The 20,810-nt window shown below is 41.0% G+C and overlaps 2 protein-coding genes and 1 pseudogene across 6 annotated transcripts; 2 read left to right on the top strand and 1 right to left on the bottom strand.

The window, feature by feature from the left end:
• Positions 1–63: 63 nt before the first annotated feature.
• Positions 64–2,820, top strand: LOC135337944 (uncharacterized; annotated as a pseudogene).
• Positions 2,821–9,068: 6,248 nt separating this feature from the next.
• Positions 9,069–14,044, top strand: LOC135337323 (uncharacterized). Of its 2 annotated transcripts, XM_064533244.1 has the most exons (12): positions 9,069–9,700; positions 9,876–10,277; positions 10,338–10,516; positions 10,565–10,650; positions 10,698–10,821; positions 10,876–10,976; positions 11,051–11,240; positions 11,300–11,446; positions 11,506–11,679; positions 12,001–12,289; positions 12,343–12,450; positions 13,630–14,044. In XM_064533244.1, exons 1-12 carry the CDS (start codon positions 9,622–9,624, stop codon positions 13,881–13,883), a joined length of 2,133 nt encoding a protein of 710 aa, XP_064389314.1. In that variant the 5' UTR covers positions 9,069–9,621; the 3' UTR covers positions 13,884–14,044. The 2 variants fall into 2 exon arrangements, with proteins under 2 accessions (XP_064389314.1, XP_064389313.1); XM_064533243.1 differs by having other exon boundaries at positions 9,070–9,700; positions 9,876–10,516.
• Positions 13,993–20,570, bottom strand: LOC135337324 (uncharacterized). Of its 4 annotated transcripts, XM_064533248.1 has the most exons (10): positions 18,829–20,570; positions 18,286–18,741; positions 18,027–18,190; positions 17,855–17,974; positions 17,286–17,805; positions 16,620–16,994; positions 14,875–16,573; positions 14,495–14,823; positions 14,310–14,404; positions 13,993–14,260 (listed from the first exon to the last, which is right to left on the bottom strand). In XM_064533248.1, exons 2-6 carry the CDS (start codon positions 18,466–18,468, stop codon positions 16,743–16,745), a joined length of 1,239 nt encoding a protein of 412 aa, XP_064389318.1. In that variant the 5' UTR covers positions 18,469–18,741; positions 18,829–20,570; the 3' UTR covers positions 13,993–14,260; positions 14,310–14,404; positions 14,495–14,823; positions 14,875–16,573; positions 16,620–16,742. The 4 variants fall into 4 exon arrangements, with proteins under 4 accessions (XP_064389318.1, XP_064389315.1, XP_064389317.1 ...); XM_064533245.1 differs by having other exon boundaries at positions 14,310–14,823; XM_064533247.1 differs by having other exon boundaries at positions 14,310–14,716.
• Between the last annotated feature and the right edge of the window lie 240 nt (positions 20,571–20,810).

The raw sequence follows: 20,810 nt of genomic DNA, 5'->3' as shown, positions 1-20,810 counted from the left end.
TGCTACTGTCCCATTTTCTCCGACGCATTTTCTCCGACGAGAAAGATACCGGTACTTTCTAAATTGAACACTCCCAATAGTGTCAACAGTCATCTGTGAAGGTCGAATCTGTGAAGGTCGAAGTTTCACAGAAATATCCTCTGCCTTCAGTGTATAGAGCTCATCGACATCTTCACCAGATCAATAATTAACGTGGCCTGGGCATGCGTAATAGGCCATAAACCATCACTAGGTGGGCATGGCCCGTCTCCTGGCCACGCCCATCTATTCCACGTGGTTCACAATATCTATGTCTAGCTAGCTATGTAGAATCAGAGATTCATCGAATGGAAGTTGCTGAAGAAGTTATTAAAAGCTTGCTTTTTAGTGGAAAAAACTATCGTGACATCTCTACAGAATTAAAAATCTAATATGAAACGAGGCCTATCGGAACGCAGTGTCAGACATGTGTGTGAGACAGAAAAGAAAACATTGATCGAAGACAGTATACGAGAAGTAAGTCAGCCTATAACCCACCTATAACCCAACCGATCCTGAATATTAATTTGTACCGTAATTGATGTAATTACCCAAAAAAAAATTAATTCCACTTCCAAGGGGTGCATCTTTTAGAGTAAAAAAAATTGCATTGAGGCGCCTAAATTATGGTGGTGCCAGTTTCACCATGCTTTTTGTTTCACTCACTACTGGGTTTAGGTATCCTTGCAACAGGTACAGCTTAATAAGGAAGTTAGTTTGTCTGCACATGTATCATGCAATGTGATACCCCACTACCCCCACACCCCTGGAGGGTTCGGGCTAACATGGGGATTTGTGTATATGGTCAAATCCCCCATGTTAGCCCGAACCCTCCAGGGGGATGTGGGGGTGGGGCATCACAATGAGATTCACATTGATAGACCTGTGTATTATGCAGACAAACTAACTTCCTTATTTGGAAATTATAGCTGTTCCTGCATGTTGCAAGGATACCTAAAAACCCTGTAGCTAGCCTCACGTTGAAGATATGACTCGTGAACAGCATTCATTGACTGTATAGCTATGGATCAGACAACTGTTCAGTCAAAGATGCTCACATGGCGCTTATAATTATTATGGTGGCGCTGTAATTACATCAATTACGGTAACAATTATTCAGTACACAATTCAGTATACTAGGACTGGCCATAATTTTTTACCACCATCCGTTCTGTATAATCATTTTTAACATAATTATGTAGGTTGGAGGATCGTATGGCAGAAAAATTTTAAAAGGATACCTCTTATCCAAACGAGTTGCCACATCGGAAAGACAATTGAAACGAATTTTGCCAGTAGTATCTCCTCAAGCCCGCCAGAAATGCTCTCACGATCCTCATATCTACATTGCCAACTATTTTGGACACAAGCTACATGTCGGAAGTTAGTACATTACGGTGTTACATATGTTCTTGCTCGGGATGGTTTTTCTGGCAAAATTGTTGGTACATCTATTATGTCGCTAAAAGATAACGAAGTTATATATGAGGATGTGTTTGCGGAAGTGCTTGCTTGAATATGGCTTGTGGGATGAAATCAGAGTGGATCATGGCAAAGAGTTCTACCTCATGCTTTACAAGCTCAGAAAAGAAGGAAGAGGTGACGCTCCTTATTTACAAACAAGTTCGACGTACAACCACGGGTCGAGGTCAACAAGAGGGTTACTTACCCAATCAAGGCAGTAATCGTCTTAATGGATGATGAACGCACTATTAATATGGACAGCAGCACTGATAAATAGTGTCTCGATTGTGCTTAGAAGAGTATGTGCTGTTGGTCTTCGCAGAATGGTGAATGCATGGAACAGCCACACTATACCACGAAAGGGAATTCCAAATGTTCTACAACTTGAAAATAATCAAACTACTCCAGTTGACCCTCCCACAGCGGCAGATGCTGTTGCTGCCTACAGAGGTCAAGGGGGTAGACTCACTGATTCAAGTGACTTCGGAGAAGATCCGTTACACTCTCACCCCATCCTCTCACATCAAGAATGGTCAATAAATTGTATGACGTTAGAAGATATCTATACCAAACTGATGTGCGGCAATAAGCAACCCCTTCAAGATGCCATACTCAACTTTATCCAAATTACTATGAACCTGTCACCCTTAGATTACGATACTGATACTAGTACTAGTTCCGATTAGATACGGTTATGGATTCATAAAAGATGTTGAAATCATGGAAAAACATTGAAGGTCAAAATTCCAGCAATCATGCATGCGAATTAGTATAATCATACCTACCTAGATCCAAAGAGCCCTTGGCTAGTGCTGATAGCAGAAGTGCTAAATTCATGATCAACTTTAATAGCAGCTTGGGTCCACTGATGATCTGATCTGATAGTTTGTATGCCAATGCACCAGGTTCTATGGTCACAGTGCTCAATTCAAGTTGGCCACTTTGGTCCACAGTAGCTAGCTTGGTAATTCAAAAGCTAGTGTAATTCAAAAGCTAGTTTCATATGCACCAGGTCACAGGACCTGTGGTCCCTGAGCGCTCAATTCAAGTTGGCCACTTTGGTCCACTGCTGATGATCTGATCTGATAGCTGGTATAAGCCAAAAGCTGATAGCTGAAAGCTGAGCTAAAAGCCAAAAGCTTGTTTCATATGCACCAGGTTCAGTGGTCACAGTGCTAAATTCAAGTTGGCCACTTTGGACTCGCTGTATGGAGTTGGAGCTTTACCTGACGGCAACCTGTGGCCTTCATATCCCGCTCACTTGGTCCGGCTGAAAAGAAATACTCCCAGCTGGGGTTAGCTATTATTTTTGTCTCCACCAGTTTACCATTTTGTCTGACCACAAGCAAGCCAGGACCAGACCGCTGATGTCTTCAGTCGTCTCCCCCTCCCAGAACCTCCCAGAATGTGCCCTGGAGAGAATATCCTGGCTATCAGGCAAAAGAAATCACATCCTGGACAGAGAAGCTCTCTCGAGTTCGCCGTATGCTTGCTTCTGGCTGGAGAGACAACACCGATGCAGAACTCAAACCCTACCAGCAACGACACACTCAACTTAGCCTCCACGATGGCTGTGTCATGTGGGGAAGTCGCGTGGTTATCCCACCTCCAGGAAGGGAGAGAATTCTCGAGGAACTTCACGAAGGACACCCGGGCATCTCGAAAATGAAGAGTCTCGCCCGATGTTTTGTATGGTGGCCCAGAATGGACAAAGCACGAAAGTCAAGCTCCTGGGAATGGCCAGAACACCCCTGGGCTAGGCTGCACATCGACTACCTCTTCTCAGACACATGTTCTTGGTCGTAGTAGACACCCATGGATGGAGGTGAACGGCACGCTACCACGGCTACTACCCTCACTGAACTCAGGTCGGCATACCTGAATTGCTCGTGTCAGACAACGGATCAGTGTTCACCAGTTCAAGTACTTTGTAAAAACACAATACCACCGCCTACATGAAGAAAGCCCCACTCAGAGACATCAGTTTCTGTTTCAGTACAGAATGACACCGCACCCATCTGAGCAAAACAGCTGCAGCAAAAGATTGGTCATGATCAGCTTCGGAAGTTCGATGTTGGAGACAGAGACAATGTCTATGTTTGTGATTTGCCCTCCTGGGTTCCCGGCTAGCCCTCTGTCTTTCAACGTTACTGGTCAGACGTTTCGTCGACACGCAGATCCCCGCTCTGCAGATCCCCGCTCTACAGTCGAACAACACAACCCCTGACTGATTGGACTGATATACCGGATGATACCGAAACACCCTCTGAACAATCACCACCACCACCAACTGGCTCGACACACTAGCAACTCCAAGTGTTCGTCGGTTCGTCGGTCAGCTCGAGCGACAACCGCTACCGTTTGTAGTGAGTTATTTTATATGTTGCTGTAACGCTTCCATGTGCATAGTGTTAATTAACTAATTTCCTGTGGTTAACTTTACTTCCTGTATAGTACTTTTCTGTTATTGTGGTTTCTGTTCGTTAGTAGGTTCTTTGTGTATAGTTGTTCTTTGTTCCCTTTGTGCCTAGCTATAGGGGCCCGCTGCTCTTTGTCCTCTGCTCCACTGCCTGCAGTTGTTGAATACGATTTCAACATAACGGCTGGCCTAACAATTTTCAACATTTCTCTGTCGCCCTGCCCCTTCCTTCATATAAATAGATAGAAGCTATAGTTCAAGATTTCTCGGTCTACCCAGTCTAAATTTTGACGACAAAAGTAAGTTGCAGCTGTACCGCAAAACAATAGACACCCACGCAATTACCGGTTTTTCGAGCGGGGACATTGAAAACATAGATACATACAAAAGAGAGCTTTTCTATGAGATGGGAAGTAAGACTAAAATCAAATGTGAAAACCAGCAAAGGATTCATACCGGTACAAGTGCTGACAAAAACAGTGGGACAAAAAACACAGTGGGACAAAAAAAAAACACAGTGGGACATGTGACAGTGCCAATGAAAACGGACCTTAACGCGGACATTTTCGAATCAGTTTTTATTGTTGAATCGGATAGAGCGTCCTGTAAGCTTCAAAATGATACCAAGATCGAGCTACTTTCTTTCCGGAGATATGTTCGAGGGAACGCTACGAAGGGACGCCCTCTTGAGTAAATGATGCTCAAACGTTGAATAATTGAAGTTCACTTCCGTATACTCATAAAGCAATGTTCTAGAGAAGACATCTAGGACTAGCTATGTAGCTGGATTGCTTGGCAAGGATCTTCGAAGAAATAAAGAGACAAAGACTCCCGTCGCTCAAATTGTAAGCTCTCATGTCTTATTATAAGCTTGTACTGTGTAATTTGTACTGTGTAATGTATCAGTCTTATAAAAGATCCCTCACTTGTATGGAGCCTACAGAAAGTGTCTCTGTCGTGATCTATTATAGGTAGTCTGTATCGATCTAAGGCTTGATCCAACTGCCTTATAAGACGCTTTCTATGGGGCGCCGTTTGTCTCAAAACTCCTAGGAAATATGACCAGTGTAAAATTTTGAGGTTATATATAATTATACTGACAGTCTACATATATAAATAGGTGGTGAAGTATATATACTGACAGTGTACATTTATAAGTAGGGGTGTAGTATAATTAGATAGGCATTATATATACTGACCATCTACATTTATAAATACAGAGAGGCATTATATATACTGACGGTGTACACTTATAAATAGAGCATCAAATATAATCTGAGAATCAACATTTTAAATAGAGTGGTGTTATATATACCGATCAACTACATTTATATAAGTGTGCCACGCTTATAAACAGAGAGGTGACATATATATACCGACCTACTACATTTATATAAGTGTGCCACAGAGAGGTGACATAGAGAGGTGACATATATATACCGACGGACTACATTTATATAAGTGTGCCACGCTTATAAACAGAGAGGTGACATATATTACCGACGGACTACATTTATATATGTTTACCACACTTATAAACAGTGAGGTAACATTATTATATATACCGACCTACTACATTTATATAAGTGTGCCACGCTTATAAACAGAGAGGTGACATATATATACCGACGGACTACATTTATATAAGTGTGCCACGCTTATAAACAGAGAGGTGACATATATATACCGACGGACTACATTTATATAAGTGTGCCACGCTTATAAAATAAACAGAGAGGTGACATATATATACCGACGGACTACATTTATATAAGTTTACCACACACTTATAAACAGTGAGGTAACATATATATACCGACCTACTACATTTATATAAGTGTGCCACGCTTATAAACAGAGAGGTGACACATATATATACCGACGAACTACATTTATATAAGTGTACCACACTTATAAATAGAGAGGTGACATATATATACCGACGGACTACATTTATATAAGTGTGCCACACTTATAAATAGAGAGGTGACATATTATATACACTGACCTACTACATTTATAAGTGTACCGGGCCACGCCGCTTATAACTCTGACAGAGAGGGATCATTACCCATTCTATAAGTATAACATCACGTGATTGTAGGCGTGCCATGTGCATAGTGAGAGCCATATAGCCACTTGAAAAGAGACTTAGTTAGGTGAATCAGATGGCCAACATATCTGTGAATGTTGGCACACTCTCCACTGCATTAGCTGCTGCACTACAGCAAGCTGTTGGTACCAATCAGCAGAGTGTAACACCTCGACCTCAGGCTCAAGCACAAGTACAGAGTCAGCCAGGACCCAGCCTGAGCAATAGTCAGGGACCAAGTACAAGTGCAAGTACAAGTGGAAGTGTAGGGTGAGTGGCAGTGTAGCTAAGGTGGCACGTGCATGGGTAAGAAACTCAGGATGCACTACTGACTGTCACAAACGACTGGCACCAATTACTATCAAAAAACAGACAAGTAGGAGCAGTTTTCTTTGATATTCGTAAAGCATTCGACTCTGTCCCCCACAATCAGATCATTAAGTCACTCTCAAAACATGGTATCTCGGGTCCACTGCTAACTTGGCTCTCAGACTACCTATCAAACAGAAGTCAGAGAGTCGTCCTGGAAGGTGCATCCTCAACACCGTGCCGTGTAACGTCTGGAGTCCCTCAAGGCTCTATTCTGGGACCCCTACTGTTCATTATATTCATGGACTCGCTGAATGAAATAAAGCTCTGCCCCGGAACCAAGCTAATCCTATATGCTGATGACATCCTCCTTTACAGGCCAGTAATTTCAGATAACGATCTCACTCAGCTCCAGCAGGATATTAATGCAGTTCACAACTGGACTATACAACATGGTCTCCTTCTAAACAACAAAAAAACCAATGTTCTACCCATCACAAGATCTATGAATGCGATCCCACTCACCCTCTCTATTTCAAACCAGCAAATCCCCATTGTGGAATGTTTCAAGTACCTCGGCGTCACCATCTCTAAGAATCTGTCCTGGTCTGAGCACATTACCAACACTGTGAGGACATCCAAACAACAACTGGGATTGCTCCACAGGAAGTTAAAAGATGCATCACAGCAATCAAAGCATACAATTTACAGGAGCACTGTACTACCCAAACTTGAATACTGCGCCGCAGTATGGGACCCCCATCAATCAACACTCACCAAGAAACTGGAGAACACCCAATCATTTGCCTGCAAAATCATAACCAAAGAATGGAAATCTGACTATACTTCTCTACTTAACAAACTCCAACTCAAATCTCTTAAAGACCGCAGGAATATCCAAAAACTTAAAGTATGCTTCAAAATCATCAACAACAAATCCTGTATTCCTCCCTCTGTCTTCTCACCCCACCCATCCCCTTCCCCCCGTCATCCGCACAGCCAAATACTCTTTATACCACATGTGGGCACCTCATCCCACAAACATTCCTTTTTTCTGGATGTAATACCAAAATGGAATTCTTTACCACCAGAAGTTATCAACAGCTCCTCTGATTCATCATTTAAATCGAACCTCAGTAGCTTTTTGTGTAATAATTATTATAATTAGCCGTAGCTCCTGTTTTATTTCTCTGTTTTTGTGTTGTCCAGGGGAAGTCTTCACACTAGCCATCTGAGCTACCTGATCTACCCTTATGCACACCTTGGTTTTGCATAAAAATTTCTTAAATAAAAAAAAAAAAAAAAATTAGTTTTAGTCTTGGGGGTTTGGCCTAAATGTACCACCCAGAAACCTATTATAGTATGTGATGTAATTACACTATGAATAACGACGTAACGACCTCATTAATTGAACAAAACCCTCTGCATTGTATATTTAATACAAACCTAGTATGCATAATAATGCCTGTGGTTTTTTCATTAACAGAGGGAGGCCTAAAGTATTGATTGACTTGGAAGAAGTTAAAACTTTACGGAGATTCAATTTTTCCTGGACTAAGATAGCCGAGATACTGGGTATATCAAGAGCAACCTTGTATAGACGCTTAACAGAAGCTGGGGTACCTACTGATGACAAATGTATGATTTCCGATAGTGATTTGGACAATTTGATCATTGGGATTAAACGTGAGCATCCGAATGATGGAGAGGTAGAGGTATTAATTCAAGGGCATCTAACAAGTAAAGACATAAAGGTAACTCGTGAAAGATTAAGACGTTCAATTCATCGTGTGGACCATGAGAATACTGTGTCTCGCCAATCAAGTGTCGTAAAACGTCGAATTTATTCTGTTCCCTATCCAAATACCATTTGGCATATCGATGGTAATCATAAATTAATTAAATGGCGTTTTGTTGTTCACGCTGGGGTGGACGGCTTTTCACGGTTAATTGCTTATGTTAAATGCTCAACTAACAATCAAGCTGCTACTGCATGTGCATCTTTTAATGAAGGAGTCGCAGCTTTTGGTGTACCGGAAAAGGTGCGGACCGATCACGGAGGTGAAAACATTGACATTTGGCTATATGTGATCCTGTCTCATGGAAACGATACTTCGTGTGTAATAACTGGTAGTTCTGTTCATAATGAGCGAGTTGAAAGGTTGTGGAGGGATGTTCATCGTTGTGTTTTGAGTATGTTTGGTGACTTGTTTTGTTGCTTAGAACAGGAAGCATTGCTCAACCCCTTGAATAAAGTGGATCTGTTCTGTTTACACTTCATCTTTTTACCACGCATTAATCGTAATTTACTTGAGTTCAGAGAAAGCTGGAATCACCATAAACTTTCAACTGAAGGAAACCGATCACCTTATCAACTATACATAGAAGGGTTGCTGCACAAATCTGATGAGAGAAGTGTGACACACGCGGCATTGGATGCTACGTCGTACCTAACTTCACTGGTGGATAACCACGTTAATATACCTTCTGATGTGTTCACACCATGCGAAGCACTCATGCATAGTCTGTCATCAATTGATGTACTTGAAGAAAACCCTGACAATGGCAAACAGTTGTATACAAGTGCTATTCAGTTAATTGGTAGCCACCTACTTGTAGGTTGTGATGACTGTGGAACTTAATTATTATGTTTAATTAATGATAATAATAGAATTGCATGAAGTTAACGAAACGATTGTAACAATACATTCAATTCTGAACTGTCCAAATCTATGGCGGTACAACAGTGTCAAATTATGAGGGGGTATCTTTTCAGCAAGACGGTTATTCTACAGACAGTGTCAAAATTATATGGGATGTCTTTTCAGCAAGAGGGTTATTCTACAGACAGTGTCAAAATTATATGGGTGTCTTTTCAGCAAGAGAGTTATTCTACAGACAGTGTCAAAATTATATGGGTGTCTTTTCAGCAAGGGGGTTATTCTACAGACAGTGTCAAAATTATATGGGGTGTCTTTTCAGCAAGGGGGTTATTCTACAGACAGTGTCAAAATTATATGGTTGTCTTTTCAACAAGGGGGGTTATTCTACACACAGGGTATAGTGTTAAAAAATTGTATGAGGTGTCTTTTCAGCAAGGGATTATTCTACAGACAGTGTCAAAACTATATGGGGTGTCTTAATTTTTCAGCAAGGGGTATATTCTACAGTATTAAAATTATGAGGGGTGTCTTTTTCCAGGACAGGGTGCTACTTAGAAACTACTGCAAGGATTTTCTGCAAAGGGTATTCAGGGTTAAAGGTCACAGGGTTAAAGGTCACACATGTAGATGAAAGTCCACGTGGTGAAGAAGAAGAGATGGACGATTCTGTAAGAGCTGCTCGCAGTCTCCTCGAGAACGCTTTGTCCATGATGAGCCCACAAAGCAGTAGCTCAAGTAAGCTTTCGAACAGTGGGGGTCAGTGGTAAAAGAGTCAGGGAGAGTGGGTGAAAGTAGAGTCAGGGAAAGTAGGTGAAAGTAGTCTAGGAGAGTACGAGTGTGGGGGGGGAAGGGTTCCATTAAAGAAAGCACAGTAGTAGTAGTGATATAAAAATAATTGTTCTGCATACAGGAAATGTTACTGATCGGCAACCACCCCGGCCGAGAGCTCAAGAGGATCAGCAGCTTCCAGGAAGCTCTCGCTCTGGTACTGATCGGCAACCTCCGCGGCCGAGAGCTCGAGAGGATCAGCAGCTTCCAGGAAGCTCTCGCTCTGGTACCTGTAATGTGCCACAGTTCATGTCAAGCCGACGTGGTCTATCACTGCCTACTCGCCGTCCTCCGTGGATGTCAGAATATGGACAAAAAACAGGAACAGGTAAAAAAAAATCGAAAAAAGTAAAGCTGAGTATGTGGGAGCACGAATTTATTTGTCTGGCAAATGTGGATCAGTCAATTCCTCCAACTCCAATGGAAAAAGCAGACCTCATCAATGCTGGGCTTGGACCAAAGAAAATCTGTCTATTTGAATATGGCGAGGCATTTGAGTTCCACGATGAACTTCTTAATGCATATCCAAAGCTTGTGAATGCAGGGGGGTATGAACTGTTACGCACCTTACCCAACAACAATCGTCAGCTCGGGGTAATTCCACCGCAAAGTGGAGGCTATACTGTTCAGTACCTAAAGAATGTTGTAGGTAGTGCTAAAGTGTTTATCCGTCCTCTACAGCAGAAATTATGTTTGAAACGTGTATTGGAGAATAAAGATCTGGTAAGTTTTATTTGGTTGGTAGTGCTTCGTGTGAGTACTGCTCTGTAGGGAATTGCACCGACTGAAATATGCCTAAAATGTGATCAAAGCATTCCATTGTGTCAACTTAAACAACATCTCGATACTTGTAAAAGGTGCAGTTCATTTTATCAAGTTCTTAATGTTTAATTTGTTCGCTAAGGTTGGATTCTCCCCTTCCTCAAGCATTCTCTGAAGAAGAAGAATTTAGTTACCTGAGCTCACCACCAGAATCTCCACTACCGCCAGCTTTTTCCCCAATTACTCCTAACAACAGTGGTGTACAAGTAAGCAATGCTCCAATTTATAGCATGAGGATAACATCCCCAAAAAATGTTTAGGTACAAGACCATACTCAATCATCCCACTTGGTAGACTTGACCCTAGAAAATGATATCTTACTTGCTGTCAAAAACAGTATGGACGACTTTTGTCAACCAAGGTATAACCAGCTGTGATTATGTGTGTATAGTACTGTGAGATAATGTACTGTGAGATAATGCTATACTTATTTAGAGAACTGAACTGCTTGAGCCATATTGTGTTGGCCTTGAGGGCGAAGTGTGGTATTCACATCCCTGATGTCAACAGTGAGGACTGGGAGGTTGCTTCCCGTACTAGTATTGATGTGCGACGTGGCTTTGTAGTGGAAGATGGGATCAGAGAAGCAAAGAAGAAACGATTCAATACGTCCAATCTTCTCAGAGTAAGTTTAAGAAAGTTATTATCATAAATGTACATTGATTACGGATGGGTACTATACAGGTCAGTTTTGTGAGTGAGGCAGCAGTAGACACTGGTGGGCCACTGAGAGAATTCTATCGTCTATTTGCAAAGGGGGTAACTGAAAAGTACTGCACCAGCAATGAGAGTGGCCAATGTTTTCCGCTGAAGAATGTTGTTGCTCTGCAGGTAAATTAAATGCGCATTATGTATGGGTGTGCATACATTTAATAACAAATTGTGTTCAGAATGAGGACTTCAAGAACATTGGCAAAATCACCGCTATGAGTATTGTACAAGGGGGTTCTGGAATACCTGCTTTTCACCCTTCAGTGTACCGGTACATCTGCACGGGGACTTACCTGGGAGTAAGGGATGATACAGCTGTTCCAAATGAACAGGTCCGAACCCTTTTGAGAGAAGTAAGTCAAGTAAGTCATCATTATGATACACAGGAGAGGGAGCCCCCTAGCCCAATCCCCCCCCCCCCCCCCCCCCTTAAAATGACCTTGTAGCGGGTAATTTCCGGTAAGACTAAGTATAATTATGGACAAATAAAAATTATAACATTTGCAAAGGCAATCCCAAGATGAAAAAAATTTGCCCAAGCAGGGGGAGCATGACCCCCCTAGTTGGTGGTACACTCATTCACACCATGTGATTTATTAGCAAATATACGCACAAAGCAAATAATTATACACCCTAGATATCTGCATGGCTTTTAATGTGGTGTACCCCTTCTGATCAATGATGCAGATACGGATGAAAAACTGAGGTTAATATTCGAAGATGACGAAAAAGTTGGACTCGTGTGCGACACCGGCTATAGTAAGGCATTGTGCCTTGCCTCCATGGCTGACAAGGATGGGATCAAGAACGCATTGAGAGACTACCATTCCTTGATTAAGATCAAAGCGGAACTAGATCAATTCACAGAGGGGTTACACACTTGTGAAGTCCTCAAGTATGTTCAAAACTACTCTGATTTGATGCAGCCTTTGTTCTGTCAGCAACCAAGCGTATTGTCAAAGGGTGCGTTAATTAATATTATATGTCATGCATTCATATTGTTATTGTTTTTGTAGACTTCTTTAAGAAGTTTCCGTGTGTGTTCTCACTAACTGATTCAAATAGAAAAGCCAAAGAAGAGGCTGCGTACATCTTCTTCATGGATTTTTTGGAAGAATGTGAAGGTACTAGTTAATTTGACATACATGTATAAGGCAGTGTTCTTTTTTGGTGTTCACCTAGGCCAAAGAATATCATACTGTGGTATTTATTAGTGATTCCCATTATATATGATGTACACGCAGAAGAAGTTGGACACGAAGAAACTAAATGTAATACAGTAGAACGTCCATTATTCTGAACCTCCATTATCCGGCTTGGCAATTTTATTTTTGGCTTGTCCTTTTATTGCACATGCGCATTACTATGGAGACAGGCCTGCTTATCTTCTGCGCATGCGCTGGCAACCATGTGGCTCTGCTGTTTGTCCATTATGTGGGATCAAGGCGTGGTTTATCCATTCGATTATCCAGAACCAAGGTGTCCGAATAATCAAAGGTTTCACTTTAATGATTAATTTCATGCAATCAAGAGTTTATGATAGAGAGAGAGTATCGAACGTAGGCATACTGTACATCAGATGTATGCGGAGAGTAACGTGACTTCCTGTATCTGTCACAAGCTTGGAATTTGCACACTGACCAATCCAAGTGTGGGTGATGTAATCTATCAAGAAAGTAGATTACATCACCCACACTTGGATGGGTTGATAGATTACATCACCCACACTTGGATTGGTCAGTGTGCAAATTCCAAGCTTGTGACAGATACAGGAAGTCACGTTACTCTCCACATACATCTGATGTACAGTATATGCCTACGTTCGTAAACTCTTGATGCAATGTATTCTTATTTGAATTTACTGTATAATGGCAGAGGAGGAGATTGGACATGCGTCATCATTCATGTGACATTCCTAAAGTTTTTTTCACGTTACCATAGATACTGTAAAAAAAAGTTACTGGTATGTCCGACTGTACTGAGCCTGACTAGCTGTATCTGTTCCTGGTTGCAGCAGGATTAGGTTCATGGCTGTACCAAAATCATTCTCTTCACCTGTTTCTTATGAAAGCACATGATTATTGTGATTTCACTTAAACTGCAGAAGCAAAGTGCAATTGAACCGCGACTGCGGAATGCGTGTTCATTAAAAAGTCATAATTAAGTGCATAAGGTTAATTGTGTTTTTCCTCCTCTGTATTGTACATTTTTTACTACATTCATTTTCCTATGTAGTTGCACATTAATATAAGTGTAATGCCTAATTCGATCACTATCATGCAAAGGTATTCATTTTACTATAGATGGAACATCAACAACAGAGAATGGGGACAAAGTGACTCTTGACGATGTTCTCATCTTTTTCACTGGAGCTGACAGGGAGCCCCCACTTGGTTTCCAGCCTGTACCGACATTGACCTTCACTGATGCTGAACTAGCAACTGCCAGTACGTGCAGTCTCCGTCTTCGTCTCCCGTGTAGACATTCATCTTATGATGTGTTCAGGAGCAAACTAATGCTGTCTCTGCGTGGAAACGATGGCATGGGACTGGCATGATTTTAATTTCAAGAATACCCTTCACAATCATCATTATTTTTTTGTTTTGAGTTTTCATCTCTCCTGGAGTATATACTAATTCAAGAGATATTTATGGACACAAAATTACTTATTCATGAGATTATTTATGGAAACAGAAGTGACATAATTATTAAATCTTAGCAACTGTTAATTTTACTGTAGGTGTATTCAACAGCGTCCATATAGAAATCCATGCCATGGTCATAACTCTGTGCAAGGGGGTGTACAACAGAAGATAATTCTTCATATTCCATAGAGCAAAGAGGCTGTTGTGGTGGATCAACAACTATTGAGCTCTCGTTACTGCCAACAGGAAGAGGTCCATCCCAATCAATACCGTAGTCGCTGTTGTGGATCTAAATAGAGACCAGAGATATAATTAATCAACAACTGTTATTTGCATACCTGTTCATCAATGTCTTGGGGGTGTGATCCACTTATCCAAAGTTGCTTTGGGCTTGCATTTCTGACTGATGAAAGAGGATGATTGTTCCAAGCAGCTGTGAAGTCATGTAGACTCTGATTAATTCTTGAAAGAAATACGTAATGCAAACAGAATAGATGAACAGAGTTGTCAACATCTAAGATACCTATGTCCTCCATGTGTGAAAATAAACAGTAATACCCAACAATGCAAGCACTGTAGACATCACGCCATAACCGTTCAATACGCTGGTTATGTACGCTTCGCCCTGCAATAAAGCTTGCTCTATTTGGTCCACGATGTGCCACCATGTACTCGTGTACAAGTACATTCTCGCCACCTCTATCGCTGCGTACTCTGCTAGGCACTCCATGCAACTGAACTGCATCTGTGAAATTGGACAGCACAGTTTCAGAAGTGTTGTTGTCAGCACATTTGAGAAACACAATTAATCTGCTGTACCCATCAATAGCACCGTGAACCACAAGCTTCCACCTAAATTAATTAATCATTGATATCATAATAATGAAAAACATGGTGCCATACCTGATTAGCTTGTGGTGCCCGTCTATATGCCAAAGATGTTGTGGACCTTGAACTGAATACACTCGTCTCCTTAAGTTTCTCAGCCTTCTCAAGACACATCCTTGTGGGTCAATTCTTCTCTGACATTCCCGAACTCGATTCATTTGCACTCTGATTCCACGTGACACAAGGTAACCGTACATCTGTCGGTTACCCCAGTTTGGGTACTGTTGTTGTACACCTCCAACAACACTGTCCAACTCTTCGTCTGATATTTGTGAATATGTACAGCGGATGGAAAGATTTAGGGATGACATACGTCGACGAACTGTGGATACAGATACACCTAATAGTTTGCTGATTTGAGGAACTGTGAAACGAGATTCAATTAAACATTGAAGTTGCTCTTCAGGAATAACATACGCTGGTCGTCCAACTACACCAGACAACATCAAAGGTGCTTGAAATTGTGCGTTAGAACCTCCTCCATTACTTAACAACTTATTTAGCAATGTATCCATCTCCTTGTAGGCCTTGTTCAGTAAATCAAGAGTACTACACTCGGAAGTACATAATTCGCCAGAAATAGCTTCCTTTGCCCTTTGCCATTAAATCTGAGCACATAAGTTCAATTCTCCACTTGTAGCCATCCACTATATCTCTTGTTACTACTCTTCCCTCCTTCATATCGGAGATAAGTGCTACCAAGCTGTCTACAATCCAGTCACAACTCATGCTTGATCATTAATAAAGTAATTGAGACCACGCCCTCTCAAAAATTACTCAGTTCCCATAATTTAAAAGCCTCGAATCCAGGCCGCTTTGAAGAGGCTGAATGAGCAATGCATTAGCCTCGATTCAAGGCCTGGAATCGAGGCTAGCATGCAATGCATGGCAGACCCTTGCTGAAAAATACACCCTCCATCAAGTTGGGCCACGCTCCAACTAACTCTCCTCATGCTTTTGACACTAGAATAACAGTCAACGACCTTGTTGGAAAAATACCCCTCTTAATTCTACACCTGACTGTCTGTAGAATAACCCCCCTTGCTGAAAAGACACCTGTAGAACAACCCCCTTGCTGAAACACCCCATATAACTGATTTTGACAGTCTGTAGAATAACCCCCCTTGCTGGAAAGACAATCCATTATAATTTTGACACACACAGAGTAGACATCCCATACACTGAATTTTGACACTGTCTGTAGAATAACCCTTTGCTAAAAAGACACCCATATAATTTTGACACCCTCTGTAGAATAATCCCTTGCTGAAAAGACACCCCATATAATTTTGATACCCTCTGTAGAATAACCCCCTTGCTGAAAAGACACCCCATATAATTTTGACACCCTCTGTAGAATAACCCCCTTGCTGAAAAAACACCTCATAATTTTGACACTAATCTACCGCCATACAAATCAGCATGAATAATTCTCAAGTTCTAAATCCGCATGAATAATTCAAAAGTCATTAAGTTCTAAACCTGTCCAAATCCGCATGATCCTAGAATACACAGGTCCATCATTTGTTGGAAATTGTCAGTTGACATTTTAGAACATGATCGTGGGAACGTTAAGGTCAAAGAACAGGTGGAAACTGTAGGCAGCTGGTCAGCATCAGTAAAAGAAATTGACGGGGGATTCTCAACCCAACTGCTGGTAAACACGTCGATCCAGTCATAAATCTTAGCACGTCTTGAAGTGTGATATTTCGTCCTGGAAAATAAAAAATGAACTCGTTTGACTAGTTTGTAACACTTACCAGGTAAATCAATGATGTAATCTGACCAATGGAGAATGACAGCTTCTTCAAAAGTGCGCTTATTAGATCCATGATCGGAGTAATCAATTATTACTTCATCCAGAAAGAAATGTGTAGTGATCTTCAGTGAGGACGACGGCACCAACAAGGAATGCACCTCGTTTGGATACATGCATATGGGGAGCTCCATCTGCAACGTTTCTCTAATACCTTTTCGTAGCTGTTGTAGCTCAGCCATATGCATTTAATTATTTCCTCTTTACAGGTGATATCAACAGAAGATACCAATTTCGAATAGCCACACTCAAAAATGAACTCGAAATGTTCTGATTGAAGCATTTCTTGTAACTCTTCAGTGGTGTCACATTTCTGCAGCTGAAAAAATTATACAGTTACACTCACATATTTGGCGCTTCTGACATAGTTCAGGAGTGGGTGTGGCCTAATATTTGTTTGGACCAACCTTTCGTGCCATTTTTAATGCTAAGTTCCCTACACTCCTAATAATGTAAGTAATCACTAATGACCCTTTCAATGAAGCTGTTGTACAATACTCAATACTCTATTTTGGAGTGCAAATACAACTTTGGAAGTTTGCTAAATTGCACTACACATTATAATTAGAGAGCGCATTAATTAGAGTCAGCCTTTAAATATATCACTTACTCTTTTCAAATGTTCACGAATCTCGTAATCAGGGATATCCTCTAAACAAGGTGTGCTGATAACTTTATCAAACACAATGAAATCTGCTGCTGCTCGAGAAAAGCACAAAGGTGGCTGACCACCTTGGACAATGCTTGTAGATATCATTTTCCCAATGATATAGAAGTGATTGTCGGCAACACCCTGAATACTATAGATTGGAAGAACATTTTCAGGTGATCCACAAAATAATCCAGATTTAGCAAATGTGTCTCTCATTAGGATGGAAAAAAACTCCCTGCGTGGTCCCCCGTCATCCACAGCTCCCTCTCCAATGAATGTCACCTTCAACATTTTAGAGACATTAAAAGAAGGCTGAGAAAAGGCTTTGAAGGCATCAGAATCAGAATAGAGTAATTTTCGTCGTATGTACACAGATTGCGTATCTTCCTCATCTTCCTCATCTTTAGCTTGGATGACCTTTCGCTGGTGCTGTATCATTGCATGTTTGGCAACCACCATGTCTGGTGCTCTCTTCATCCTATGGACCAACTGATAAATCACTGAGAATCACCCCATATAAACCTTACTTGTTAATGGCCCGAGAATCCATTGAAATGGGAACAACAGGAAGATCATCTAATTCAGAGTCATCACTTTCCATGTTTGGTAATTCATCAGTGGTGAGGTCAATAACGTCAACATAATTCCTAATTGCAAAAATTATTTTATTGACAAAATAATTATACACATATAACTTACTGGTAACTACTTTCAGCAGAACTCAAAGATGTACTAACGGCAGGAGATTCGTTTTCAACTTTCTTTGAGGAAGCTTTCTTCGAGGAAGCTTTCTTTGAGAAAACTTTTTCAGCTTCATCTGAAGATATTTCTGCATCTGAATGATCGTCATCCTCATGATCACTCTGTGTGAAATGGTAACACGTTATAAAAATGTAATGACATGCTGTTGAAATGTTTACACTAGACTTTGATTAGCACTCAGTAACATGTAGCTCACCTCAAATGGTGTAAACAACTCAGTCTGTGCCATTATATATGTGTTTCCTTTGGTTCCACCGATCTTCACTACCTGCTGCACTGTCCATTCAAACGATGCCGACAAGGATGGGATGGTTAGCGAGCGACTTCCACAACCTGTTGACTGTAAGTAAATGTAAGGAAAGTCACGTTGATCCTTCATCGGCTGCTGAAACACAGAGCGAATTTCGCTCGACTTCTTGCATCTTGCATGCTCATATTTGAGTTGAGCCGTACCTTTCCAATCAACCCATTCTTCCCTAGCTGTTCACGATATTTTCCCCTTGGGTAGGCGATATGCATATCTGCTGATTTCACTTTAGGGAGGCAAACGATGTCTCTGTCCCATGTTTGCAACGTTTTTTTGCGCTTTCTCGGGAGGGTAGAGTTACCCTTTCTTCTCTTCAGAAATGAAGGCAACACTGACAAGGCATGTCTAAACAAACAAAAAACAGTACTGTTTTTGACTCTTCCGAATTCCATAGCTAGCTCCCACCTACATATTAAACTAACTGCCACTCACCCTACACTTGCACTTGTACTTGGTCCCTGACTATTGCTCAGGCTGGGTCCTGGCTGACTCTGTACTTGTGCTTGAGCCTGAGGTCGAGGTGTTACACTTTGCTGATTGGTACCAACAGCTTGCTGTAGTGCAGCAGCTAATGCAGTGGAGAGTGTGCCAACATTCACAGATATGTTGGCCATCTGATTCACCTAACTAAGTCTCTTTTCAAGTGGCTATATGGCTCTCACTATATATGCACATGGCACGCCTACAATCATGTGATGTTATACTTATAGAATGGGTAATGATCCCTCTCTGTCAGAGTTATAAGCGGCGTGGCCCGGTACACTTATAAATGTAGTAGGTCAGTGTATATATGTCACCTCTCTATTTATAAGTGTGGCACACTTATATAAATGTAGTAGGTCGGTATATATATGTCACCTCTCTATTTATAAGTGTGGCACACTTATATAAATGTAGTCCGTCGGTATATATATGTTATATAAATGTAGTAGGTCGGTATATATATGTCACCTCTCTGTTTATAAGCGTGGCACACTTATATAAATGTAGTTGATCGGTATATATAACACCACTCTATTTAAAATGTTGATTCTCAGTATTATATTTGATGCTCTATTCATAAGTGTACACCGTCAGTATATATAATGCCTCTCTGTATTTATAAATGTAGATGGTCAGTATATATAATGCCTATCTCTATATATACTACACCCCTACTTATAAATGTACACTGTCAGTATATATACTTCACCACCTATTTATATATGTAGACTGTCAGTATAATTATATATAACCTCAAAATTTTACACTGGTCATATTTCCTAGGAGTTTTGAGACAAACGGCGCCCCATAGCTTTCCTCCTTTAATTTAGTACTGGTATCACTGCCATTGTGCTTAGTAGTAACAGGCCTGATGGGATAGGTGATCACATCATGGAGGGCCCAGGAAACTGTTTATCCCCCAGGTGGTGGTAAGTGTCGGAGGAACACTAGTCTATTGGCTAGAACATTGATATTGTGTCTATCTTAACTTACTACTTATCTGTAGGTTGTTATGGAGTGTTTATGGGCACGGGATACATACATCTAAAGAAACAAGAGTGGATCTACGCCAAGCTAGCTAGCTAGATAGCTGCTCTTTCTAATCTATTTCTGTTAATTATGTTTGTTAAAAAGTGGAGCTATAATATACCTGGCTCCTCTTGATGATTGTAAGTACTGGGCTGATGAAATAGTCTTGTACAAGTTGTCATCTTTAATTTGTTAAAAATAATGACCAATAATAGGGAAATTCCCAGGGCAGTAAATTTCATAGTAACAAATGAACGTTTGGTGAGTTTCTTCAACGTCGGCGCTTGACCTGAAGCTTCGTAGAGACCCAAATTTTCACAGGTAGGTAGAGGAAAGGTTGAAGTTAGCACCTGTGGAAAAAAAATTTTTTTGCCTATGTTTTTCATGTCTACCTTAATTTCGCGTTAAGGTCCGTTTTCATTGGCACTGTCACAAATGTCACAAATGTCTAGAAGGAAACAGAATTGTGAATTTAGATAAACTTCAACAGTATACTGACAGGCTGACACAACACTCGAGTAGCTGGCTTCAATCTTGAAGTAAAAATGTACTTCAACATCAAAGAAAGTTACTCAGGTGAATTAAGGACTGGGTCCTTTAATTATTGCTGATTCAGCTAAAACGAAGCTCCGCCCACGCTTTTTACCAGCAATTTTTTTTACCAGCAATTGTGCATAAAAATGGATCTCAAACTGCTTAAGGTATAGCCAGCGATCCGATTACGGCAGATGTTTTTAATAATTTTATCTGATGATAGATCTTGATTAGTGCTCTCTAGTGGTGGTCTTGGATTTCCAGTGCCTTGCTTGGTTCTCTAGATATGAAGGCCGAAAGTAGCTGGGCGTGGTCTAGCGAGTGGGTAAAGGGTCATACCTAGCACCTTTTACCCACTCGCCAGACCA

The sequence above is a fragment of the Halichondria panicea genome, chromosome 6 (genome assembly GCF_963675165.1).
Source record: "Halichondria panicea chromosome 6, odHalPani1.1, whole genome shotgun sequence".
In the NCBI taxonomy this organism is placed as follows: domain Eukaryota; kingdom Metazoa; phylum Porifera; class Demospongiae; order Suberitida; family Halichondriidae; genus Halichondria; species Halichondria panicea.
Note: the sequence above shows the minus strand (reverse complement) of the source record. Positions and strands in the feature narration are given on the sequence as shown.